This window comes from Panthera pardus, unplaced genomic scaffold (genome assembly GCF_024362965.1).
Source record: "Panthera pardus isolate Hobbes unplaced genomic scaffold, ASM2436296v1 HiC_scaffold_6, whole genome shotgun sequence".
Classification (NCBI taxonomy): Eukaryota; Metazoa; Chordata; class Mammalia; order Carnivora; family Felidae; genus Panthera; species Panthera pardus.
Genome location: NW_026526991.1, coordinates 73,067,348 through 73,090,970, shown reverse-complemented (window position 1 = coordinate 73,090,970; position 23,623 = coordinate 73,067,348). Strand labels below are relative to the sequence as shown.

The following is a 23,623-nucleotide window of genomic DNA, read 5'->3' as shown; positions in this document are numbered from 1 at the left end:
AAAGAAACAAAACAAAAAAATAAATAAAATTGTCCAAATGATCAAAACTGGACACTTCAGCCATCAAAATAACCAAATTTAAAGATATTCAATATTTACATTGACTCTGTAAATAATTGGTTACCTTAGTAATAATCCTAGACCACTTCCCTAATTTAAGTCTTTATGATATTATTTCATTTTCATAATATTTTTAAGTCATATCTTTAAAAAAATTTCCACATTAAATCTTAATGCTGAAGCATTGCATACAATAACACTTGAATATTAGGTAATATTAGGAAATTGGTGTTATGTTACATGTGAAAATGCTTTTGCAATTATGTAAGATAATAACCATTTTTGGAGATTCAATCTAATATTTTGAGGAATGAAAGTGTGATAATATCAGTTATACATTTTTCAAATACTCAAAAAGATGGACACGTTGTATATATAGAGACAAGGAAAGACAGAGCTAGCTAGCTACTAATTAGGTAAAGCAAGTATGGTAAATTTACAATTATCGAATCAAATGGTTGGTATACAGGTGACCATGGTAGTATTCTATTTTCTCATGTTTGGACCTTTAAATAAGTTAAGAACTTAACAAATAATTATATAAAATAATAGCATTGTATTCTTTCTGCTATGAGAAGATACCCATTTTTACCTGCAAAACTGTGAACTTAAATCCCATTGTCTGATTCATAGAGTAGAATTTTGGAAACAGTTTAACACCAGTAATGAGTGTTAACTGTGGAGACTTCCACAAGCCCCTCAACTTAAAATCTCAAATTCCTTTTCCTTAAAATGGAAATATAAATAGTATCTCCCTGAGTATAATAAAAGCTACATAAGAAAAGGTATGTAAATGTATATACGTAAAGCATATTGCCAGACATTTAAATGTCACTTAATAAATTAAATCAGATATTCCAAGGAGTTCAGGAATAGTAGCCACAGTGGCAGCAGCAATAATGCAATTAACAGGTGCAGTTTCTTTTTTTTTTTTCAATTTTTTTTAACGTTTATTTATTTTTGAGACAGAGACAGAGCATGAACGGGGGAGGGTCAGAGAGAGAGGGAGACACAGAATCGGAAGCAGGCTCCAGGCTCTGAGCCATCAGCCCAGAGCCCGACACGGGGCTCGACGCGGGGCTCGAACTCACGGACTCACAGACCGTGAGATCGTGACCTGAGCTGAAGTCGGACGCTTAACCGACTGAGCCACCCAGGCGCCCCAACAGGTGCAGTTTTAATAGTAGGATTAGTAGCAGCAGAAGTGTTCTATCAGCAGCAATTCTATTCCATCACTACTGGCAATAGTAGTGGCTTTAGTTATAGCAGTATTGTGTCCTCTTCCCTGAAATGTGACTAAGAATAGTATCTGTCTCACAGACTTGCTGTTAAGAGCAAGTGAGTCTGAACACATAGAATATTTATTTATAATAGTGTCTGACACCTATGGAACCCTAACTAAGGCTGTAAATTGTGTTGGTGATAGTGATATTGAAGTTTATAGTTGCAGTGATACATCTGCTATAGTTATGCCTCTTTTAATCTAACAAGCCAAAACTAAAAAGAGAATTTCTTTAATCTCTCATAGATATAGCATGTATCAAACATGTTTAATAGCTTTTGCTTCTAAGTTTCTAGAACATTCTCTTTAAGGGATATTCTTTCCTTCAACCTTCTGTGTCTGCCCCTTCCTTCTGCATTTCAATGGGACAAAATAGATGTTTTCATTGATATTTAGCCATTTTCATTGATATATATATATAGCCTTTATCTAGACCTTGTATGCACCATACAACCTATTTCTTTGTTCATGATGATTAATTCAATTTACATCTTAGTAATTCAGATTCATTTATACTGCAGAGATGAATTTGTAGATTTAGCTCACGGGGGAGGGGGAAGGGGGGAAGGGGGGAAGGGGCATTTATATTTTGGAAGTCTTTTGATTTAAATTTGGGAAATTTCTAAGTGGTAAACCACATATACACTTTGGAACATCCCTGAGCTGTGCTATCACAATTTCCAGTATGTGATTCAACTCTCCTCACATGAAGGGAAGCATTTTGTAATTCAGCCAAGCTGTGGTTTTTTTAGTGAAAATATAGAGAGCATTCGTATCTAATTTGTGGCTAGAATGTGCTGAGGTCCATGATCTTTACTTGCTTTGTAAGCGTTCTGCTGACCACTGAGAACCTCGGCTTCTCTTGAGGTATGGAAAGAGCTATTACCATTTATAAAACTTCAGGAAAGCTCTTATACATACACAACTATATTGGAAATGATATAGTATATTTTCCCTTGCTTTCCTTCTTGAGACATTCCAGTACCACACCTTTACCAAATATAGAGCAAACGAAAATAAATGTTAAAATCCCTTATTATTATAAGTATAAGGTAATGATATACAAGAAGTCTGTCATTACCTACCTAAGTCCTAATGTTTAAAACTTGCTGACATTTAAGTTACTTTAGCATTAAACTTTTATAATAGTTTTAATTAAAACTTTTAAAGAGTTTATTCTAAAATAGTATATATTTAATATAATGTTAAGACATAAAATAGTTTGCAGTTTTCATTACATGTGAAAAGTATAAAAATCATGCCACATTATTTCTCTGAGAATAAAATAACTGAATATGTAAACAGCAATATGTTTCAAACTGAGAGTCTGGAGGAAAAAGCCATTTTATTAAGAAAAAAGAATATTAGGTATACAGAATACAAATTTTTTACTAAAGGCAATTATGGTGTCACAACTTGTTTATTTGCACATTTTTTTTCTGCCCTCAATTTTTTATTCTGAGGTTGAATGAAAACATTTAATATTTCTGAAGTGTTGTGTTTTTTTTTTAATTCCAGTCTAATCACATGGCTCATTGAAATAGTGTGAGTTTAGCAACAGGATTAGCTTTCATCTAACATAGGAATCAAACAGGGTAGTGAGTTCACATAATGAAAGCATATAATAGAACTGCTTTTTATTTTTTATGCACACATTAGTTTTCTCAAATATACCTTATTATCTTATGTCATAATAACTTAAAAAGATTTTACTTAATATCCTTCCATTACTGAATATTTAGTATTACAGTACCGTGCTGTTAAGAATGTGAAAGCACATTGAAGCCGTATGCTTTACAAATATATAATGTTTAAATTAGATTATTTTATTATAATTTTATTTTTTCTCACTAGAAAATTACTCATGGGGGAAGGGGAAGGAAGGAATGGGCATTTATATTTTGCAGGTCTTTTGATTTAGGTTTGGGAAATTTCTAAGTGGTAAACCACATATACACTTTGGCTAATGTGCCATAATGGCCCGTATGATAGCTCAAGAAAAATTTATTACTACCTTCACTATACACACACATTTATTCTCTCCTTACCTCAAATATTTTTTAAAAAGTATTTATAAATAATACCATAGTATTTCTTTATCTCCTTTCTCAGAAGAATTCTATTTAGTAAGGCACTATGAGGAACTAGGCCAACTACAAAAGGGTACGGTTTCCAAGACCATCTTCACTTCTTAAATGAACTACAAGTTCCAGGGGTTGCCAAAACCACCCTCAGTTTTGATTTGCTGGAAGGGACTCACAGAACTTCCCGAATGCTATTATACTTATGGTCACAGTTTGTTATAGGAATACAAGTTAAAATCAGCCAATGGAAGAAGTGCGTAGGGCAGAGTCCAGGAAAAATACGAAATACAAAACTTCCATTGTTCTCTCTCTGTACAAGAGAGAGTCAAGATGCTTTACTTTATCAGCCTACGTGTGTGGCGATGTGCACAGAGTATTGCCAATCAGGGTAGCTCACCTGAGCTTTAGTATCCAGAGATTTTACTGGGGCTTAACCATGTAGGCATGTTTGATTGACCATATGGTTAATGTCAGTCTTAAGATTGGACTGATACCACATGACCAAAGCCACTGCCTAAGTCACTAGACAGTGTTAGACCCTAAGTCTAAAAGTATACAGGTGTCTCTAACACCCACTCTAAATCATGTTGTTAGTCTATCCAGTATCATCCAAGACACCCAGACAGAAAAAGACGGTATAGATTACCTTCCAGAGTCTGAGAAAATAACAGACCTCTCTTCCGACAAGGCCAGATTCTTTTTTTTTTTTAATTTTTTTTTAACGTTTATTTATTTTTGAGACAGAGAGACAGAGCATGAACAGGGGAGGGGCAGAGAGAGAGGGAGACACAGAATCTAAAACAGGCTCCAGGCTCTGAGCTGTCAGCACAGAGCCTGACGCGGGGCTCGAACTCACAGACCGTGAGATCATGACCTGAGCCGAAGTCGGACGCTTAACCGACCAAGCCACCCAGGTGCCCCAAGGCCAGATTCTTTATAGCACATATAAGTGGTTGGAAAACTCAGAGGTTTCCATTCTTATATGTTAACTGCATTTTTTTTCTATAAATTTGCATGTTAGTGCTAAAACTTTATTTCCTAATAAAATTAGTTTGAAATATATTATTATATATATTTGCTCTCATGTATGTGGATAGCAATAGTTGTTCTTAATTTGGTTATTTTATCTTATAATATTATTATCTTACCTGAAAAAGTCATACAAAATTACTAAAAGAATTTAATAAAAACATTTTACATAATATTTATTAACTCATTTGTGTAATATTTGTTGAATTTCCCCTGTATGTCAGATATAATTAATTTGTATATAATAATAAATACGATCTAGTCCCTCCCTCAAAAAATTATCATGTCTCAGTAGAAGACAGCTTTGTACATATATAACATAAGGATGCAATGATGAACAAAACAGGCATGTTTTCTCCTCACATAAAACCTATAGTCCTCCAGGAAGACCAACTTTAATCATACAGTTGTACAAATATTTTATTGCAGTTGAGATGTATTATATGACATAAGGTAAAAGGTGCTGTGACAAAATATAACAAGAGAAAATGGAAAGTCTTGCTTGAGGAAATGAAGTGGTATTGGTGAGTGGAGAGTGTTACTTAGGTGAATGAGGGAGATCACATTCCAGGAGAGGAAACACTATGAAGAACCAGAGATGGGAGAGAACAAGATGCATTTAAGGGCCTAAAAAGGGAACGTTCTCCTGGAGAGCAGAGTAAGTGAAATGGGGGCACTAGGTAAGCTGCAATATTGGACAGACTCTAGAAAATGGTACCAGATTGGTCATTATAACACATATAGGTTTTATTCCAGGAAGAGGAACATTTTTAAAGCTTTCAGTAAGTTGTATTATTACAAAGAGGGGTGATTTGATCACACTTGCATTTTAAAAAGGTCACTCTGGGTACCAAGTAGAGAAGAGAATAGAGTAGAATAAGGGTGGAGGTTGTGGTCTAATAGGTCATAGTAGTTCAGTGAGAGATGTGGGTAGCTTAGAAAAAGAAAGAGATAGTGGTAATGGGAGGAATGGATAAATTCAAGAATTTATGATTGAATTATAAGGAAGTTGAAGAAGAGGGTTGAAAATGCCCTCAAAGTTTCTGAAAAGTGCGTTGTCCTAGATGATTGGAAATTGAGTGTGTAGGAAAGCTCAAATGCTATTAGAAGTCAAATAAAATAAGTTGAAGAGGTGGGAACCAGATTAAAATGAATTGAGGATTAAGAGATTTTTTAAAAATGGGGGAAAAAACCTAAGAACAGAAATTCAGGTTTTAAAGAATAGATATTATTCAATCCAAGCAGCCGTCGTAGAATTAAGCAGATTAACATGAAGAAAGAAGAGTAATTCTCTGTTTCCAGGGGAAAACAGAGAGAAGTAAGAGACAGGAGCAGGAGTGCATGCCAGCAAGATGGCAGGGCACTGGGAAAGGTAAAATCACTGTGAAATCCCCAGTAAAAATATGGCCAACAGGACTTTTAAGAGTAGAAATATGTAGTGAATGATCATTTTTAATGTCGATATGCCCCACCCTGTGGGATACAACCAATTCCATCATCTTCAATTCAGTAAACCCACCTTACTAGGGAGTACCTTGTGTTACTAGGTTGTATGGCAAAATAGAGAAAGAGCTAAATTTCTTGTATGGTGTTCCTTAGTGGCACCAAAATAACTAAAAAATATAGCAGAAGGAAAATACTCTCCTACTCTAAGAATTTTCAGAAATCTTCGAAGCTGGATTTTTAGTCAATCTAGACCTCAGGGCACAAGAAGACCCCCAACTGACATTAAATTGTGTATCCTTTATCTTCATTTTTACTAAGACTGGCTACTGTCAAGGAACAATGTGCGTGGCCACTGACAAGTTCTTTATATGGAGATAGTAGTGATCCCATTATAACCAACTGAACCAATGTGCTCAGATTATAACTAGTGATTACAAGCATACCTTGTTTTATTGCACTTCATGGCTATTTGTAGATAATGTGTTTTTAAAGATTGAAAGTTTGTGGCAACCCTATGTTGAACAAGTCTGTCAGCACTATTTTTCCAATAGCATTTCCTTCCTTTGTGTCCCTGTGTCATATTTTGATAATTCTCACAATATTTCAAACTTTCATTATTATTATATTTGTTACGGTCATCTGTGATCAGTAATCTTTGATGTTACTATTGTCATTGTTTTTGCATGCCATGAATTGTACCTATATGAAACAGTGAACTTAGTAAATGTTGTATGTGTTCTGACTGTGGTTGGCCTACCCTATTACCTGACATACAACAATATTGAAATCAGGTCAATAACCCTACAATGCCCACTAAGTATTTGAGTAAAAGAAAGAGTTTCATATCTCTCACTTTATATATATGCATACACACACACATATGACAGGGCACAAGTGAATGAAGGGCAGAGAGAGAGAGAGGGAGAGAGAATCTCACAAAGGGAAGAGAGAGAGAGAGAGAAAGAGAGGGAGGGAGAGACAGAGAAGCAGGGCCCACCCAAAGCGAGGCTCGTGCTCACCTGATGCCGGGCTTGAATTCACGAATCGTGAGATCATAACCCGAGCCAAGGTCAACATCTCTCTTTCAAATGCTAGAAATCATTAAGCTTAGAGAGGAGGGCATGTTGAAAGCCTCAATAGGCCTAAATCTAGGACTCTTGTGTCAAACAATTAACCAAGTTGTGAATGCAAAGGAAAAGTTTTTGAAGGAAATTAAAAGTTCTACTCCAGTGAACACATGAAGGATAAGAAAGCAGAACAGCCTTATTGCTGGTAAGGAGAAAGGTTTAGTGGTCTGGATAGAAGATCAAACCAGCCAAAACATTCCCTTAAACCAGAGCCTAATCCAGAGCAAGATCCAGACTCTATTCAATTCTGTGAGGGCTGAGAGAGATGAGGAAGCTGCAGAGGAAAAGTTGACGCTAGCACACATTGTTTCATGAGGCGTGAAGGAAGAAGCCATCCCCACAACATAACAATGCAAGGTGAAGCAGCAGGTGCTGGTGGAGAAGCAGCAACAACATGCTCTAGCTAAGACCATTAATGAAGGTGGCTACACTAAACAATACATTTTCAAATCTAGCCTTATACTAGAAGATACCATCTAGGACTTTCATAGCTAGAGAAAAGTCAATGCCTGGCTTCACAAATTCAAAGGACTGGCTGACTTTCTTGTGGAGGATTAACGCAACTGGTGACTGTAAGTTGAAGCCAATTCTCATTTACCATTCTGAGAATCCTAGGGCTGGTAAGAGTTATGCAAAATCTACTCTGTCTTTGCTTTGTAAATGGAACAGCAAAGCCTGGATGACAACACATCTGTTGACAATATGATTTACTGAATATTTTAAGCCCACTGTTGAAACCTATTGATCATAAAAAAGTGACTTCTTTCAAAATAATAGTGCCCATTGACGGTGCACCTCGTCACCAAAGAGACTTGATAGAGATGTACAGCAAGGTTAATGTGTTCATGCCTGCTAACACAACATCTATTCTGCAGCCCATGGATCAAGATGCAATTTCAACTTTCAAGTCTATTATTCCTTTCAAGTTATAATTAAAGTGTAACTGACTTGCAATGTTTTATTAGTTTCAGACATATAACACAGTAATTCAACACATTCTGTACGTTACTCAGTGCTCACCCAATAAGCATAGTCACTGTACATCATTACAAAATTATTGTCTATATTCTCCATACTGTACTTTTCATCTCCATGACTTGTGATTTTAAAACTGGAAGTTTGTACCTCTTAATTCCCTTCACCTGTTTTGCCCATTCCCTCACCAGCCTCCCTTCTGGCAACCACCATATTGTTCTCTGTATTTGAGTTTGGTTTGTTTGTTCATTTATTTTGGGTTTTCTTGTTAGATTTCATATGTAGTAAATACTATGGTATTTGTCTTTCTCTGACTTATTTCATTTTGAATAATATGTCCAAGTTGTAGTAAATTACAAGATTTCCTTCATTTTTGTGACTTGTATTCCGGTGTGGTGTGTGTGTGTGTGTGTGTGTGTGTGTGTGTGTGTGTGTGTGTGTACCACATCTTCTTTATCCACTCATCTATCAGCGGACACTTGGGCTGGTTCCATATAATGACTATTGTAAATAATGCTGCAGTAAACATATGGGTACATATATCTTTTAAAATTAGTGTTTTCATTTCAAGTCTTATTACTTAAGAACTACATTTTATAAAGCTATAGCTGCCGTAGATAGTGATTTCTCTGATGGATCTGGACAAAGAAAACTGAAAAACTTCTGAAAAGGATTCACAGTTTTACATGCCAGTAAGAACATTTGAAATTCATGGAAAGGTGCCAAAGTATCGACACAAACAGGGTTTTGAAAGAATTTGTTTCTAACCCTCATGGATGACTTTGAGGGGTTCAAGACTTCATTGGAGGAAGTAACTGTAGATATTGTGGAAAGAGTAAGAGAACTAGAATTAGAAGTGACGCTTAAGGATTTGACTGAATTGCTGCAATCTTATAATGAAACTTGAGCAGATGAGGAGTTTCTTCTTATGGATGGGCAAAGAACATGTTTTCTTGAGATGGAATCTTTTCCTGGTGAAGATGCTGTGAAAATTGTTGAAATTACAACAAAGGATTTAGAATATTAAATCAACTTAGTTGATAAAGCATGGGCAGGGACTGGATGAACTCCCATTTTGAAAGAAGTTGAGTTGTGGGTAAATGCTATCAAACAACATCATATGCTACAGAGAAATCTTTAATGAAAGGAAGAGTCAATCTATGGGGCAAGCTTCACTGTTGTCTTATTTTAAGAAATTGTGGGTACCTGAGTGGCTTAGTCAGTTAAGCATCCGACTTCAGCTCAGGTCATGATTTCATTGTTCATAGGTTTGAGCCACATATCGGACTTGTGCTGACAGTAAGGAGCCTGCTTGGGAATCTTTCTCTGTCTCTCTCTCTCTCTCTGCCCCTCCCCTGCTCTCTATCTCTCCCTCTCAGAATAAATATTTTAAAAAATTAAAAAAAAAAAAAAAAGAAATTGCCACAGCCACCCCAAACTTCAACAACCACCATCCTGATCAGTCAGCAAGCATCAATAAGGCAAGACCCTCCCCCAGCAAAAGATTATGATTTGCTGACAGCTCATATGATAGTTAGCATTTTTTTGCAATAATGTATTTTTAAATTAAGGTATGTATATTGCTTTTTTAGACATAATGTCATCACACACTGAATAGACTATATAGTATAAACATAACTTTTATATGCACTGGGAAGTAAAAAAAAAATCATTTGACTTTCTCTATGGTGGTGGTCTGGAACTAAACCTGCAATATCTTCAAGGTATGCCTGCATTCCTTATCTCATTAACTAAACAAGTATAGCAAACCAGAATACTTTCCAAAACCAGAAGGAAATTAACATATGAAAGGGCCATTTGCAAAACCCATGGTGAAGTAGAGCCTTCATTGCACAGTCATTAAAAAACCAAAATTTAAAAATGTGTAGGTCTATCATATCATATAAAAATTATCCTCATTTATTTTCTCAGACATTAACCTAATCACCAATTTTTCATCTTTTAAGATAGCTGGATATTTGTGATTAGAATAGTAAATCAATATATTTGGTTCTTGAGAAAATGAAAGATCTACTTAACAATTGAGTTTTCCAAATTTTTCTCTAAATGAATAGTTTGGAGATAATGAGCATGCTCCCACTATGCAACAAGCTCAGTGACCTTGGTTAAATTACTTAGCTACTCTAAGTCTCACTTGTATCTTAAATAAAATGGACAGAATAGGACCTATCTCATAGGACTGTTGTCAGAAGAGAATTGAATGAGATTTCATACACTCACTCATGCGCACGTGCGCCCGCGCGCGCGCGCACACACACACACACACACACACACACACACACACACACACTTCCCTACTTGCATAGCCCAGCACCTCGTACAGAGTGGGCATTCAATAAATATTAACTATTTTTAGAAATTGCATTGAGATGGTGCCTTATCTCTCACAAGCAAGTCTCCCTCAGCCTTCTTCAAAACATATATATTGATCAGTCAAATGCTAAGAATAGAGCAGTGAGAAAACAAAATTCTTTGCCTACATGGAGCTTATGTTTTGACCTAAATGGAAAATATTAGAATAGTCCATTTTGACAGTTTCTACACACTTTTAGTATCTTTGTGTAATTAACCTTAGTACATCTTGAAATTAATTATATTGGCTTTGCAAAACCAAATTAATAATTCTTCTTAGCCTTCTACCATTTAGTTATCCTCATTGACATTTACAATGAAGAGATTTAGACTTTATCATTTATCTTTTAAAGATATCAGTGAAATATTTTATCTCTGTATGGCCTTCTGATAATACAAATAATAGAATGTTAAAGATATTAGGACTAAAAGGATCTCACAGGGGCACCTGGGTAGCTCAGTCAGTGAAGTGTCCGACTTCAGCTCAGGTCATGATCTCTCGGTTTCCAAGTTTGAGCCCCGCATCCGGCTCTGACAGCTCAAAGCCTGGAGCCTGCTTCATATTCTGTGTCTCCTCCTCTCCCTGTCCCTTCCATGCTCATGCTCTGTCTCTCTGTCTCTCAATAATAAATAAATGTTAAAAAAAGGAATCTTATACAATTCACTCACTTTATTTATCTCTTGAGATACCAAAGTCCAGACTGTAAGTAACCTAAGTAAAGACAGAATTGTCATTAAAAGACATAGGACAGAGTTAGCATATCTAAAAGATATACCTTTTCATGGTACTCATTTTGTTAGGGAGAAAATGTACCTCTTGAATCCTAAATGCCATAAAATTGGTGAAGATTATACTGACGTGAATGACTGCTGTCTTTGCTAACAGCTGGATTCCAATGGAGAACTGCTCATCCGAAATGCCCAGCTGAAGCATGCTGGGAGATACACGTGCACTGCTCAGACAATCGTGGACAATTCTTCAGCTTCAGCTGATCTTGTTGTGCGAGGTAAGAGTTTCAACATTTTAAAATTATGAAACCAAAGGTATTTGACTTGCATAACTATGTATAATCTTCTGGTCACTCTGGTATGAATTCTCATATATTTAGAGTCTTGGTCCTTGAGAACAGCTCCTCATCCATGCTTAAGAATGATTTTTGCTAGACAAGTAGTAAACAACACTGATTTTGTTTGTTTTACTAACTACATGTCTTCTAGAAACTTACACCACACACCTCCTACTAAATGTTTGTGCTTTTAAACTCAGTATTTACCAGAAGTTCTCAGTTTCTGCTAATACTTTTCATGTGTTGAGAATAGTGTTTCCATTTTTATTTTTTATGGAAAAAGCATACTGATACTGTTTACTATAACTTCAAGTGTTACGTATTTATTACTGTAATCTTAGAATAAGAAGTTAATTTATACATGCATCATGTTTCTATTTGTTGCCAGCTTTCAGAGCAGTGTTTTTGTTCTTATATATAATTGAGAATGTGCTGGAATATGCCCTTTTTGAAAATACAGCTCCTTTGATACTGGTCTTTGCTGTATAGCTGTAAGGCCATCTCAAAACATCATTCATTGGCTCTTCGCTCACCGCCTACAGAATAAAGACCACTCCTTTTAACTAAGCACCAAGAAGGTCCATGTATTGACCTCAGCCTGTTTACCATTCTACGTAACCAACTCCAGTGTCCCACCAGTCTACAAAAATATCCTAGGATTTCCAGCTGTGTTCCTTGGTTCACAACATTGCTTCCATTTCCTGTAGTCATTATTTGTTGCCCAAGTCTTAAGCCATCCTTCAAGGCTAGGCTCAAGTATTACCAAATTAATGAGTCCTTTCCTGATGTCACCAACATAAGCCCTTCTCTTCTAAACTTTCATAACATTTACTACTTTCTATAATGCATTTTATAGCAATCTGTGCATATGAGTTATCTTCTCTACTGGATTGTGAAATTCACATATGTATTTTTTATTAATCCTTAAGTGAGTTGCAGAATTCCATTGCATATTTTCATAGCTCTCTTTTTCTCTCTCAATGTCATGTTAACATTTTAATTTTATTCTTTTTTATGTTAAAGTTTTTATGTTTTCATATTTCATCTACTAGAAATATTTATTGACTAATATTTGTTGCACACTTGTTCAGACACTTTTTGCACAATCAAACAAATATTTAGTAAATGACATGAGATATGTGGTTTGTCTTCATACCCTTTCTGGATCATTATAGTTTCATTCAACCTCATACATCTCCCGTATTTCCCTCTAGAGCAATGGTAATATGGAGTCCCCAAGTCATACTGGGGAAATGCTGAGAAGACTTATAGTCCAGTTAACATATTCTCCAATGGAGTAATAGAAGTCCAGCTGAAGTTCATATCCAAATGAACTTAGACATTCATTGCATATATCTCTTATGCTAACTTGAAGAAAGTGCATTTAAATTCTGTATTTCCATTAAAAGTATTTTATGATCTGGGACATCTAGCATTCAAGAGTTATCAGAGAGAGAGAGAGAGATTAGTTCCCTGTATTTTCCAGTCAGACTACTAGCTGTTAAGCCTTTTTTAGCAATAGCCTATGTATGTATTTAATGGAAATTGCTTGCATATTAACAGATTTAGCATTGATGTTACAAAAGGGTTTATGTTACAACGCTTGTACAGCAGTGTTTTTATATAATTAGAGTATGGTAAATTCCCAGTATTTAGAAGGAAGAAGAAGTTTGGCAAATGCAATCAGGGTATTAATGGTATTATCCACACATACTTAGGTAATTAAGAATCATCATAATGTATGTTTTTTATAGAGGTAAAACAAATAAAAGGAAGCTATTACAGGTATTGTTTGGAAATATAAAGGTTTTTCTGTAAGCTTTTTAGTTCCAGAGAAAATACTTTAAATCAATAGAACCTGGCAAGTGCACTCAGTAGAAACACGATAGAACATTTTAAGCCCCTAAACTACAGCAGGATATTAAAAAACAACCATATAGGCAGATAAAAAGTATTGCTTAGTACTGTTAAAAGTCTGCAAGTTATAATCATTCTCCAAACTTTATTTCTATTAATATAAAAGGTATTCAATTTATGTCAAGAGAAGTTTGCTATTAAAAAAGCTAATATTTGCATAGCTTGTGACACAAAATGTATATAAATTAAACCTTCAAATATGCTTTATATATTAAGTCATGGGATATAAAATTAAACAGTTCTTTTAAAATTATTATAGTAACGATGAGTAATATATAAGAAAATATAGCATGCCTCAAGTAATATTATTATTGGTCCATTTATCCATTTAATTTATTTTCTCATCTAGTCCAGGAAATCATAATCTGGAGTCCATAGACAGGATTCAAGGGGTCCCATGGACTTCCTGAAATTGTATGCAAAATTTCATATGTGTGTATGGAATTTATAATTGTATATTGTGGATTTATAATTTTATCAGATTTCCAATGCTGGCAGTGGCCCAAAAGACCATTTTTGGCCCAAAGGCCAAGAAGCTTAATCTGTTTTTCTTTCTTTCCCTTTTGTAGATCAAGACTCTCTAAAAAGAGAAACTAAGGGATGATTATTCACTTCATGCCAATAAAAAAAAAAATACTAACAAGTTCCACACAGTGAGATCTAGTAGCACATTTAGATTATGAATTGCTTTTGAAAAACTCAATTTTCACTCAACCTTCCAAGAATGTATGTCTCAAAACATATTGAATATGTTATATATTAGACATTATATATGTGTGTGTGTATATATATATATATATATATATATATATATATATATATAAAAGAATTTTCCAGATTCGAGATGAACTAATTCTAATTCATTTTCAGATGTCAGTGATCTAAACTGCTGATTCTGAAATTAGTGTTAGGAGTGGGGCAGTGAGCAGGTTAGAGAGGAAAGTAATTTCCTCTGATGATCCCTGATAAATTTTTTGGACAATAAAACTAGTTTAGTGTGTAAACTGTTATGCCTTATCAGAAGGCTGAAATGAAAGTAGAAATATTCAGATGTAACTTAGACATTATGGTTTCTTTTAGCCTATGTTACCTTGAAGGGAACGAATACAAATGAAAATTATTGTTATCACACCGTGTGTGTGTGTGTGTGTGTGTAACCATGGATGGGTGAATGTGTGTATGTTCATAAAGTTTGATGAAAGGAATTTCTATGAGAGAGAAAAATGTGTTTTTGGTTTATATTTTTCATCATTATTTTAAACTGAGTTTAGAATAGAGGCACTGCATTAGTTAAATCTGAGTGCTTCTACATATAAAATGAAATTAAATATAGAAAAAAAACAGTCCAAGGAAAATGTAACATTGGATCTGATTTCATGGAGCTTTTTGCCCAGAGAAAACTCATCTTCCACCCTTTATCTGTTTAATGTATGATGGGATTGAGAAATAAGGAAAACAATAGCTAATGTGGTCAACCAAAACCAATTTATAGAAAATGGTCTAATAATCAGCTACAAGTCATTGTAACAGTCCTAAATGTTTATGTTTAAAAATGGATAGGACTTAGGGGTACCTGGGTGGCTCGGTTGGTTAGGCATTCGACTTCGGCTCAGGTCATGATCTCGTGGCTCGGCTCATGGATTCGAGCCTACGTCAGGCTCTGTGCTGACAGCTCAGAGCCTAGAGCCTACTTCAGATTCTGTGTCTCTCCCTCTCTCTGCCTCTCCCCTGCTCACGCTCTGTCTCTCTCTCTTTCTGTCTCTGTCTCAAAAAATAAACATTAAGAAAATTAAAAATCTATAGGACTTCAACTTATTTACCCACTAAATGAGCCAATGGATGCTCAAAGATTAGACCATAAAAGTGGTGCACATTGTCCATTCCTCCAGTTATGCAAACAATTTCAAATCATGGGGTCATACTTACTGTGTGATTTGCACTTTTGATTTCCAAAGTTGCCTTTTATACTACTTCTGTCCTTTCACTATGGATATGTTTCTGCTAGTCTTTGTACAGAATAGAGCTTGTTTTTGCACAAGTAACCTTTATTCAAGCAGTATGGTTTTGGAAGCCCTATATATAGAATTCAAGTTGCACTGATTGAAAGAAATCAAAACTATTTACTTTACTGGCAATATGCTCATTCAGTGTTCTAAAAACTCTTTCATTAAAAGCACCCAAAGTTTTGGATAAATCAGTATACGTTCTTCCTCACAGCCTTGGCAAAGGCAGAAGAATACCCTCTCTAAATAGTGAGCCTTCAAATATGAAATTATGCAAAGAATGACAGGCCATAATGAGAGAGAACCAGGAGTTAGATTGATGGACAACAATAGTGTTTAAGTTCAAGGTACTTCACATATTCTAATCATTGGAATAGGAATGAGAATAATCCTGCCCATATCTTTAAATAAATAAAAGAACTGGCCAAAATGAGTTTGAAACAAGATACTATAAAAATTAGCAGTTTGGAGGGGGAAAAACAAGGACAGTTTCTATAAATGATAAATATAATCATTGAAAATAATAAAAACAATAGATTAATCAGTAAGTTAAACAATAATTAGAGACAGATCAGGAAAGGATCAGGGAACCTAAGAGGTAGATGTGAGGAAATTAACACATTTCAGCACAGAGAAACAAAAACAAATTATGAAAATGAGATGATGATATTAAGGATCTAATGAGAAAACAGTATTTGTCAAATCAGATGATCAGAAGAACTAATAGATAAAGTAGGAGAGAAAAACCTTTCAAAAAGATAATGACTACAGATTTTTGGAAATTAGTGAGAAATATGGTTTCTCATTTTTAAGAATCACAATGAAACACAAGAACAATCAATAAAAATAAATAATGAAAATAAAACCCAAGAACATTAAAAATAGATAGAAAATGGTAAGTACACCAAAAGTGAAAAATACCTTTTTGCAAATGCCTCGCAATACATCGACTGCAGACTAATCAGCATCAGCAATAAAAGTCACCAAGTAACTGGGGGGAGTCAGACTTCAAGATGGCCTCCACTCATTTTGCTTTCTGGTATACCAACCATTGTGTAATCCCTTTCACACTAAGGGTTGCTCCATATGCCAACAGGAGTGACAGTGCTGAACACTGTCATAAAGCACATCACTTCTTCTCCCTTGGTTCTTTGAACTCTTAATCTGGAGGAAGCCATGTCATGAGGACATTTCAGCATCTTGTAGAGAAGCCTACATGAGGAGGGGATAAGACCTCCTACTGATAACCAGTATCAATTTCTCAGTCATTCCAGTAACCCATCTAGAAAGCAGATCCTCCAGGCAAGCTTTCAGATGACTGTAGCCTTGGTCAACATCTTGATCAAGAACTATCCAGCTATGCCACTAAAAAGTTCTTAGGCCACAGAAGATATGAGAGGCAATGTTTATTGCTGTTTTAAACCACTGGGTTTCGGATAATTTGTTATGCAGCTGTAGATACAACAACAGCCATGGAGTTATGTCTTCAAAGTGCTAAAGGAAAAGTAAATGTCCACCAAAAAGTGTATATCCAGACAAATTATCGTTGATAATGAGGAAAAATAAAGTTATATTTAGACAAACAATAACAGAGTTTATCCTCCAAGAAAGTGTTATGTATAAAGGAATGTCTAATGGGTAGAATTCAGGAAGAAGGAAAATAATCCCAGAATAAAGTTCTGAGATGTCAGAGAGCATGGTGAGCAAAGAAGCCAGTAAGCATGTGGATAAATGTAAGCAAACTAAGCTAATAAGCCAGACTTCAGGATATGCTGCTGTTGTCTGGGTTTGAGGACTAATGAGAATGATAACTTGTTCTCTGATCAAGTTGGTAGTTGCTTTTACTTCAGATTTCTGTTAAAATAACAAATTAGACATATATGAGTATATATGCATATGTGTATATATGTAGATATATATGTATATATCTTTATATATGTAGATACATGCCTATGTATGTGCATATTTTATATGCTCAAATATAGAGAATGCATGAAAACGATAATCATAAAATATAGGAGGGTGGTTACTTCTGAGGTTGGAGACAGAAGGGGAGGAGGATGTGACCGAAGAGGGAGGGGACCCACAGGAAGCTACATCTTTATAAGTGATGTTTCATTTCTTAAGCCAAGTAGCAAGAACATAAGTAGCCATTTCTTATTTTTTATAAGTTTCCCTAAATGTCAAATATTTGTTAATTAATTTAATAAAAGAGTGTCACAGAGTCACCTCATACCCTCCACTTCCTCACCACCAACCTCAGCAAAGATTCATGAGAGATCTTTGTGTAACCTCTGGGTAGAGTCCCCAGTGGTACATTAGATTTACCACTATGATTAAAGACACACAATTCTGAGTCCTCTCTTAGAGAAGTTTTTGAGTTAATAGTGCCGGGATGAGTCTAGCAAAGTTGGATTAAAGATTGGCCTGATGAACCATGGTGCATCATCACTGGGCACAAAAAATAACTCCTACACATATGCCCAAATGATTTTTAACAAAGATGCTAAGGTTTTTCACTGGAAGAAAGATAGTCTTTCCAATAAATGATGCTGGAACAATTGGGCATTCACAGACCAAAAAGAAAAAAAAAAAAAGAGCCTTGACCTAATCCTCAAACCTTATATAAAATTAACTCCAAGTAAATCATAGACTTAAATGTAAAATGTAAAACTATGGAACTTTCAGGAAAAATCATGAAGATGAAAATGTTCAGCAGCTAGGAGTAGGGTAAGAGTTCTTAGACTTGACACCAAAAGCATAATGTATAAGATGAAAAAGTGATAATGTGGACTTCTTCAAAATTAAAACCTTTTGCTTTGTGAAAGTGTGAAGATAACGAAGAGAAAGCTACTGACTGGGAGGAAATATTTGCAAACTACATGCCCAACAAAAGATTTGTGTACAGAATATGTGAAGAATTCTTAAGGCCCTAAAACAACAGTGTGACAAATGACAAAAGACATGAGCAGACATTTCAATGAAGATGATATACAATGGGAAATAAACACATAATTTTTTTGAAGTTTATTTCTTTTGAGAGAGAGAGGGAGCATGTGCGAGCAGGGGAGGGGCAGGAGAGGGGCCCAAGCAGGCTCTGAGCTGTCAGTGCAGAGCCTGATGCAGGGCTCAAAATCTCAAAATGTGAGATCCTGACCTGAGCTGAAACCAAGAGTCAGATGCTTAACCAACTGAGCCACCCAGACACCCCAGGAAATAAACATATAAAAGATGTTGAACATCATTAGCCACTGGGAGAAAGTACATTTAAAACCATAATGGCTTATCACTATATACATATCAGAATGCCTAAAATAAAAAAAAATAGTGATGTAGAGACAGTGAGTTACTCACACATTGCTGATGAAAATGTGAAATGGGACAGCCACTCTGGACATGAGTATGGCAGTTGGTAGCCATGTGCTTACCATACAACCCAGTACTCCTGGGCATTTATCTCAGAGACATAAGAACATATGTTCACATAAAAATATATACACAAATGTTTACAACAGCTTTATCCATACTAATCAAAAACTGGAAAAAACCACATCTCCTCCAATAGGGGAATGGTTCAACTGTGGTACATGAGTCCCATGGAATAACGCTCAAAAATAAAAGGGAAATGATCTATTGATACACACAACTTGGATGTATCTCGGGAGATTTATGCTGAGTGAAGAAAAAGCCAATCTCAAAGGTTACATACTGTGTGATTCCCTTTACATAGCATTCTTAAAATGACAAAACTATAGAGATGGAGAATAGATTAATGATTGGCATGGGTTAGGGAGGGCCGAGAAAAGGAAATAGATGTAGCCAGGAAAGGGTGCCACAGAGGATTCTTTTGATGAAATTGTTCTGTAACTGTGATGGTCTATGCATTGGATAAAAAGAAAAGTTGCTTAGGACTACAGAAACATACAGGCACACAAATGAAGACATGTAAAACTAGTGAAATCTGAATAAGGATGATGGATTATAGCAAAGTAAATTTTCCCGTTGTGCTAGTATACTTTAGTGATATGGCGAGGGATGAGCAAAGGAGATACAGAATCTCCCGGCATTATCTTTCACAAATACATGTGAATCTACAATTATCTCAAAACAGGAAGTTTTAAAAATCACTGAACATGTAATACACTGAAAGTATAAAGAAAATAAGTATTTATGGGCTCCTTTTTTCAAGGATAGTATAATTTTAGAAGAAGTGGAGTATGGTACACCCAGAGGTAATATTTAAACAAGTGATGGCCACAAACTACCTTCTAAGGAAGTGGGTCCAGTTAGCCTCCAGACCTAGAAAAAAATTAGTGGGCCTGCAGATTTGGGACCAGAGCTGAATTTCTGAAAAGCGACAGAGAACTGTATGTGTTTTCTTCTTTCTTCCCCAAAACCCATCTTCATTTTTTTTCCCTATGCATTTCTGTCTTTCCTTGAAATAAACATTAAATATTTTTTGATATTTATTATGGAGGACATCAAATTAATAAAGCAAACCAAAGTGACCAAATGTTCAAACCTGGCCTGGGTTGGCCAAACTCTATTTTTAATAAGGCTCCAGATGGTTGTAATAAAGTGGTCTCTAACTTGTATTCAGGAATTATTGTTCCAGGGTATCCATGGAAAATAGTTTGCAAGTAATCCTGTTTTGTTTATCCAATGTATTTTGGGGATAATTTATTTTAGAAATGTGTTTCATAAGATAGTAAGGTCCTCTTTTCCTCCAGTGTGTCCTAGGCAAACCAAATAGAAGTCAATCAGGCGACAATTGAAAAATGATATTAATGTTTTTCCAGAAGCCACAGAAGGCCAGGAGTGGTATGGGAATGGAGGAGAACAGCCCAGGTGGGGAGAAGAACTAAGGCCTTGAGTTTTTCCCTCACCCTCATCATCATTTTAGCACAACTGGACTTAAACCCTAAGTCCCACTAAGTAAGATGGTTTAGCTTCAAAAGCTCTTCAGTTAATCACAGAACTACTCAATCTGACTGTATATCGGCAGTAAAGAAGAAACAAAAACCAAATATGATGAAACATTCCCCAACTAGAGCACTACTATAAAATTTAAGATAACTTTACAAGAAGTTATAATACCATTCTTGGTATTATGATGTTTAAATTTGTTTATAGAAGATTTTAGTGAAAGCTTTTTTTTTCCTACCAAGAGAGCATATATAAACTCAATTTAAAATAATATTGTATCAGAGAAGGAGGTAGCTTCAGAATTAACCTTTTAAAACAGATGTGTGCATAGTATAGCCAAAGGGATTTAGAACTCAAACAAATATAAATTTCTTAATATTAAAAAAAAAACTTTATAGTTTAAAACTATTCTTAGTTACAAAAAAAGAACCAGTTATTAAACTTCAAATGTTTTTAGACCTCTTAATAAAACTCTGAACTAAGAGAATTGATAAAAATGTCCTCGTTGTTATAATAAATGTTTTACTTCTTAGGTGCCATAAAAATGTATTTCAGGTCAGCCTCATCAAGCAAGCTTTGGCACACATGAAGAGCCCTGTATGAATGTTCTTTAATGAAAGACACTTCTGAAAAACCTAAGCTCTTCAGCTAAGAGTGTCCTTTAGAGGGAAAGGTTTTCCAGGATTTATTCAGCAGCACTTATGGGCATATTTATGCAGATTGCCAAACCTAAAATCTCTTTCAACCATTAAAGTGCTGTCCAGGTATCGAGTGATGCCATTTACATAAAGTACAAGACCAGGCAATTAGGCTTTGACATCCATGTTTTACCACTTTCCATGGTATTTCTGTTGTATTATAAATATTCTTGGCATTGCTACCAATTATTAGGAAGACCTTCCTGACACCCAGCTGAACATAATGTTTGGCACTAAACTTGCCAAAACAGAAAATGCAATGAAGACCATATTTTTCAGATGCCCTGGCTTTTTGTTGTTGTTGTTTTACATCTTAAATACCATGTTAAACAAAATTTCTTAGTGTAAGTCTGAGATTTAAACACAAAAGAAAAAAGACTTTCACTATCTGAAACTTTTGTTTCCTTTTGTTTTGGTCAAATTCTCAAACCCTGACATATGCTATATAAATTTGGAAATGTTTGGAAAAAAAGGGTAGCTGAAATTCATTTTTATTTAGATGACGTGTGTGTGTGTGTGTGTGTGTGTGTGTGTGTGTGTGTGTGTGTGTAGCTTTCTGCTTTATTCCCAAAGCAGAGTACAGTTGCAGAATGGAAATGGATATGTTAGATGTCATTTTTATTTGATGTAATTCATTGAAGTTTTTATTACTTGGCCTAATGACGTGGTTACCAGATTCTTTCTTAAGGAGATCATTTTGGCTGATGAGTAACCCACTTTTAAAACCTGCATTGAATAAGTTAAGATAACATAGCCAAATAAATAACCTGATGGAAACTGTCAATATACATTTTATCTGAATAATATTGCTATATTTTATTTTATTTTATTTTATTTTATTTTATTTTATTTTATTTTATTTTTAACGTTTTTATTTATTTTTGAGAGAGAGAGATAGCTCACGAGCAGGGGAGGGGCAGAGAGAGAGAGAGAGACAGAGACAGAGATAGAATCCAAAGCAGGCTCCAGGCTGTGAGCTGTCAGCACAGAGCCTGACATGGGGCTTGCACTCATGAAATGCGAGATCATGGCCTGAGCCAAAGTCAGATGCTTAACTGACTGAGCCACCCAGGCGCCCCAATATTGCTATATTTTAAATCAATGGTTGGCTAGTGGTCTTTTCTACAGGAAATGCTTAGCTCTTTTATATTAGCAGAGTTCATATCCAGAGCATATCCAGGCAAAATTGGTTTTGATGCATTTACTCAGATATTGTTGTTTCAGGTTAGTTCGTACTCTTTCCTTAAAAAATATGGAATACATAAACATTTTCTTTAAGATCAAAAGGCTTTATTGGTTCTGTTATTGTCAAATCATGCATTAATTACATCTTGTTTGCTCTTCACAGTAACTACATGAAATCTCTGCAGTTATGTTCAAATTTGAATATACAATTTTAAATTTAATATTAATCCTAGAAGTCATTTAGATAATTCCTATGCCTTCATTTTGTAAATTTGGACTCTAAGAGAGATTTGCCCTGTATTACCATCTGCTTAGTGATAAGCAGTCCAGGTTTGTCATTGTATTAGAGCTTCTTCCAGAGAATACAAATAAATAAAATCTATAGTTAATTTCTAAAACTTCTGTAGCTAATACTTTAAAGCTTTCTATAGTTAATTTGGTATAGTATCAGAACGATGACCAAGTCCGTTCTAGAATTGCCGCTACTAAGTAGTAAAAGTTAGAGATTACAGCTTCTGCTCTTTTCTCTTTCCTTCCCATTGTGTGGCATATGCTAATAAATAGCAGTTAAGGGTTTAAAACATTGTGGAAAAAGATAAAACCAAAGACAGTCACTAAAAGAGATTAAACTATTAATTCCTGGGTTATTTGGAATTCTACTTGTATGGCTAACCTAGAGTCCTTGGCTATGAGTAAAAGCAAAAGGAAAGAAAGTCTGTTGTCATGTTAAGATTTGTGGAACTTCTGGTATTAAATCACAATTTAGATTTTTGTGGTATCTGGCATAAATATTCCAATTGTGTTTAAGAAATCCTATATTCAAATTACTATCCAATATGAGACTATGGATTTGTATTCAAAATTATTAAGACATGGCATGCCTAAATGAATTTCAAAGGCCTTTGAAATTAATCAATTTAGTCTCTATAAAATTAGGAAGAACAGACAGAAAAGTTTCCTGTAGTACATGGACCAAGTTAGGCATACCAATACGCACACACCTTACCACCCCTGCCACCATACGCACTTATATGAAGACATCCAGAAAAGAGATACACTTATAAAGGCAGAAAGATGTGTCCAGATAATCATAATCAAACCAAAGAGAAGAGTTGAGGTAGTTTTTGAAGTATTGGGGTCAGAAAAACACACATTTACCTCAGATACTTGGATAATTGCCTCTACTTTCCACTTGTGTTGTCCAAGAAAGTTTGCCACAGAGACAGACTAAAGATTCCATCTCATCAGCCCTCACAGGACTGAGACAGGAAAATGGCCCTTGCTGCCCACACTGGCTGGAACAATGACTGACGGGGCGCCATCCTGAGGCATCCTGAGCCCACTTGGCACTAAACCACAGTGATACATCTATTAATAGTGAAAGCCTGCCCAGAAATTAAGCATTCTCCTTTCCATTGAGATCAACAGATTCAAAAGCTGCTAGGGGGCAG

At 35.3% G+C, this 23,623-nt stretch overlaps 1 protein-coding gene across 5 annotated transcripts in view; it reads left to right on the top strand.

Moving 5' to 3' along the window:
- CNTN1 (contactin 1) overlaps window positions 1-23,623 on the top strand; it is a 363,960-nt gene that overhangs the window by 241,065 nt on the left and 99,272 nt on the right. For all 5 annotated transcript variants that reach the window (XM_019452463.2, XM_019452461.2, XM_053895743.1 and 2 more), the window contains one exon: window positions 11,263-11,383. In XM_019452463.2, coding sequence (XP_019308008.2) covers window positions 11,263-11,383 — 121 coding nt within the window. The remainder of the gene's footprint in view (window positions 1-11,262; window positions 11,384-23,623) is intronic.